Raw genomic sequence first — 5,016 nt, forward strand, 5'->3', positions numbered from 1 at the left:
TTCAAGAAATGACTTCCCTTCAAGAAATGCACCAGTCTGGAAAAATCAAGGCTGAGAACATCACTCTGCATTTTGTATAAATAAACTGACCCTTTACAAGATATGGTGGTAATGCACGTGGGTGGGTCTGCTATGATAGAGATGTGGACTCTCATGCATACAGGTTTCATAACTGCAATAGAAATTTTCAATTAAATGATGCATGCTCATGACTTTCTGTTTGTATTGCACTGCAGGAAGGGGGATCCATGCAGCAACCTAGATTTACTGAGCTGCCTCAGAAAACCTAGTTCAAAACACTCCACACAATTCAATCACCCAACAATGAAAGCTCAGCAGCGTGGTTCCTACTTGTTGTGGCTGGTAGTTGACAATCTTGAGGTGTTTCTATCTGTGCCAGCCATCTCTGACTCTCTTAGTTTCTGTCGGCCAGGGTGTGAATCAGACTATATGTTTACAAGAAAGTTCTGTCATCATTTCAGGACCAGTGGCAGCCTTTCATGTACTGGAAATAATTTTTCAAGTTTGGCCATAAGAAACCTATACCATGTGCTTCACAAGTTGAGGGGAAATGAGATTGTTTGAAACACCTACAGGAAACTCATTTTGTCTGTAGCAGACCCACTTGCTGCTGAAGTCCATATTTTCAAGGTAAAAAGCCATCAGTCAGGTGTTGTTGTACGATATGCTAAAATGCACAAAAACTTCCCCAAGTTCAGTTTCTGCTTTACTTCCCTCATTCTGCCAAGCCACAGAATGGATTCTGAGCATTCAAACACGTAGAATTAGAACTGCAGTAGAGATCTGTAAAAACTTCAGTAAACTGGAAAGTGAAAAGACAAAGAAAGGTTTTTGGCCAAATGCACCTCTAAATATATGCTTAAAGCAACAAAGAAACCAAGAAGAAGACAAAGAAGTCAAAGACAAAGAAGTCCAAGAGAACGACAAAGACAAAGATGAAGAGATGAAGAAGAAGAAGAAGAAGAAGAAGAAGAAGAAGAAGAAGAAGAAGAAGAAGAAGAAGAAGAAGAAGAAGAAGAAGAAGAAGAAGAAGAAGAAAGGGAAGATTTGGAAGTCCTGTAATGTTCACAATGCCTAAGTTTTATTGGTCTTGTTCTCCACTGTTTTGTCCAACTTTATAATATCTAATGAGATAGACAATTCCTTTTAAGGAAACAAGAGACAACGTTGATAACCATTGTTAATAACCTTGTACTCTGTTCTACATCATGTGCTATGTCTATCCTTGGTTTTGACTTACAGCTTTGTTTTGCCATTTTTGACTTTATTCTCCCCCCCACCAAAAAAGTAATAAGAACTAAAAAGTAATAAAATCCAAAATGTGTAAATTTTGTTGTAAAAAAGAGAGGGAGGTAAAAAAAAGAACTCTAACGGATAGAACAGCAAGTGTGTTTAGGGGTGTTAAATAGCTGACTATATTAATGTTTTTGGATCATTGAACACAGCTGTTTGCAGTCTCTCTGTTTGAATGTCTACTTTGTATTCTTTGATACTGTCATTTGAGCAACTATTTCCAAGATGATAATATGTAATCTATTAACAGGTGATTTCTTACTGTTATGTTTTTTTTTGTAGTTCTGTATTATGTGTAACCTTACACTGCTTTTTTTTTTATTTAAAGAAAAGGAAACGAAAAAAAAATACATGGAGATTAAAAAAAGGGTAGAAATAATACTAAATTACAGACAAACAAAAGGTAAGAAATTGCCAGTTGATAAGTTACAAATTGTCATCTTCGAAATGGCTGTTCAGGTTATAGAATTAAAGTATTTAGAATGACATTCAAAAAAGTGACCCTACAAACCATTCTGCTCTATGGCCGAACAAAAGCTCCGTAATATGATTATCAGTCCCACCTATTTGTTTTACATCTCTAAGAGGATAAGGTTAACCATATCAAAACAGAACAGAACATTAAAAAAAAATAAAAAACAATTTAAAGAAATACAGATTTCAAAGCAAGTCCACTGGAGATCTACCTTATCTAACTGTCTCTAGCTTCTTACAAATAGTTGTCCCTAACTTCACCCACTTTATATACTTATTGCATATTATAGAACTAATCAAATCATTACAGGATGATGGAGTCTTTTTAGGTCCTCAAGTTCCAAATTAGGGAAGACAATAGCAACTACCATCGCATCTCTCATTCTCTTTGAGATAGCCATCCCCATCTCTGCATATGCTGAAGTTGAGCTGAAGAAACCAGTGCAGAGTAATTTTAATCAGCAAGCAATAGATTGCTAGAATTTATATTATAATGCTACAAAATAAGCCTCGGGTTTTTCAGGTCTCTTCCTCAGAGTATTTGTTCCTATCCTCTCTGTATTATAGGGAAAACCAAGTCGTAACAAGACAGCGAAACAATTTCCTAGATAAACATGCAATGGATAAGACTTATAAAACTATAATATAAATGATCTTCCGTAGCTACTATGTTTTCTCTTGTTATTTTCAATAGATTTGTCCACAACACTGGCTTATTATAGTTAAACATACTATCACCTATTTTTATAAAAACTTATCTTTGACTGCATTGTAGTATTTGAGAGCTGTTACTGATTCATACCAGTATGGATATCCTTTACATCTTGTCATGCTCAGAGTATTTTCCTCTACTTTTAGGGTTGATTCTAACATGCATACCGATTTCAAATAGGATCAGTCAAGGCCAACCAATAGTCTTATGATTCAGATACAATTAAGATCAGTCATAGTAAGACAATGTAAGTAATACAGGATTTCACCTAAGTCAATAGGAAAGTAAGGATATTTACCATGGTATAACCTGCTATTTTTGGTTCTAGAGGTCTGTGTCCTCAAATCTGATATGAGTGGACAGACCAGAACAAATTTAATTCAATCTAAATATGGCACTAGGACTACTGTGTCTTTTAAATCGGTATACACCATTAGCAATGACCTCTGCTTTTTTTTTTTAACATATAGTTTCAGAGCTGTCTCTACTAAAGACTAGCTTCAGGTCTCCTTGCGATTTTTAAAGTAAACTTAGATCTAAACTGTCTGAACAGTGATGCTTTTTCTATGTATTTAACAAGAAATATGGATTGCTATATTTCTCACATTGTTAATCCACATAGCATCTCTGCCTAGTGAGCTCTTTCAGATATGTAACAATGATCAAGTATGAGGAGAGTATTCCCATAACACATAGGATTTATCTCTTGTGTGGGTTTTTTTCATGTATTTCACTTACAATCTGGCTGCTGAAAGTGTCTCCACTTGCTTATATAGTCAGTGCTTCTTCCCAGTGTGAATTCTTTCATGTGTTTTGCAATGACTATATGCAGTAAAAGCTTTGCCACATAGGCTTTCTCACCAGTGTGAAGTCATAGATGTATTTTACAAAATCCATGTGTGGTGAAAGCTTTCCCACATTCTTCACATACACACAGGGTTTCTCAACCATGTAAATTTTATAATGTATTGTACAATGAGCATTTCTGCTGAAACCTTTCCCACATTCCTTACATATGTAAGTTTTCTGCCCAGTGTGAAGATTTTCATGCATTATGCAATATGTACATGTGCTAAAACCATTCTCATGATGCCTATATACACTGGTTTTATATTGAATGTGAACTTTCATGTTTCTTACAATCTCCCTGTGTTTTAAAAGCTTTCCCACATTGCTTACACACATATGGTTTCTCTCCAGTGTGAATTCTTTCATGAACCTTACAATTTGTACTTGTGTTAAAAGCTTTCCCACATTGCTTACATACATAGGGTTTCTCTCCAGTGTGAATTCTTTCATGTTTCTTACAGTATCCCCATGTGTTAAAAGCTTTCCCACATTGCTTACATACATATGTTTTCCCTTCAGTGTGAATTCTTTCATGAACATTACAATTTGCACGTGTGTTAAAAGCTTTCCCACAATGCTTACATACATATGGTTTCTCTCCAGTGTGAATTCTTTCATGTTCCTTACAACTTTCAGGTCTGGTAAAAGCTTTCCCACATTGCTTACATACATAGGGTTTCTCTCCAGTGTGAATTCTTTCATGTTTCTTACAGCATCCCCATGTGTTAAAAGCTTTCCCACATTGCTTACATACATATGGTTTCTCTCCAGTGTGAATTCTTTCATGTTCCTTACAATATCCAGGTCTGGTAAAAGCTTTCCCACATTGCTTACATACATACGGTTTCTCTCCAGTGTGAATTCTTTCATGTTTCTTACAACATCCAGGTCTGGTAAAAGCTTTCCCACATTGCTTACATGCATAAGGTTTCTCTCCAGTGTGAATTCTTTCATGATTCTTACAATCTCCCTGTGTTTTAAAAGCTTTCCCACATTGCTTACATACATAGGGTTTCTCTCCAGAGTGAATTCTTTCATGAACCTTATAACTTGCACGTGTGTTTAAAGCTTTCCCACATTGCTTACATACATATGGTTTATCTCCACTGTGAATTCTTTCATGTTGTTTAAAGCATTCAGGTCTGGTAAAAGCTTTCCCACATTGCTTACATACATAGGGTTTCTCTCTAGTGTGAATTCCTTCATGTTGCTTACAATATTTTGATCTGGTGAATCCTTTTCCACATTGCTGACACATATATGGTTTCTCTCCAGTGTGAATTCTTTCATGTTCCTTACAATTTCCAGGTTGCATGAAACCTTTTCCACATTGCTTACACACATAGGGTTTCTCTCCAGTGTGAATTCTTACATGAACCTTACAATATGCACGTGTTTTAATAACTTTCCCACATTGTTTGCATACATAGTGTTTCCCTCGACTGCAATATTTTTCATGGATCTGAACATTGTGCTGTGTTTCTGTTTCTTTCACATTCACATTACCTTCTGCAGTACAAAGGAATACTTCTTTATACTGCTTCCAAGTATGTTCATAAGATTTCCCTAGCTTGTCATTTCTGTAAAGAAAAAATCACATATAGGATTTATAACCACATTACTAAGCTTTTCTTGGAGAGGTGAACAAAACTGTTTGCAATCTCACT

At 35.6% G+C, this 5,016-nt stretch overlaps 1 protein-coding gene across 1 annotated transcript; it reads right to left on the bottom strand.

The window, feature by feature from the left end:
• Positions 1–3,659: 3,659 nt before the first annotated feature.
• On the bottom strand, positions 3,660–4,466 carry LOC134474961 (zinc finger protein 709-like; the record flags this gene model as incomplete). Its single annotated transcript, XM_063244037.1, has 1 exon — positions 3,660–4,466. A coding segment is annotated over one exon (807 nt), but the record flags the coding sequence as incomplete, so codon positions are not given.
• Between the last annotated feature and the right edge of the window lie 550 nt (positions 4,467–5,016).

This window comes from Cavia porcellus, unplaced genomic scaffold (assembly GCF_034190915.1).
Source record: "Cavia porcellus strain 051 isolate PalLab524CR breed Dunkin Hartley unplaced genomic scaffold, mCavPor4.1 scaffold_46, whole genome shotgun sequence".
Taxonomy (NCBI): Eukaryota; Metazoa; Chordata; class Mammalia; order Rodentia; family Caviidae; genus Cavia; species Cavia porcellus.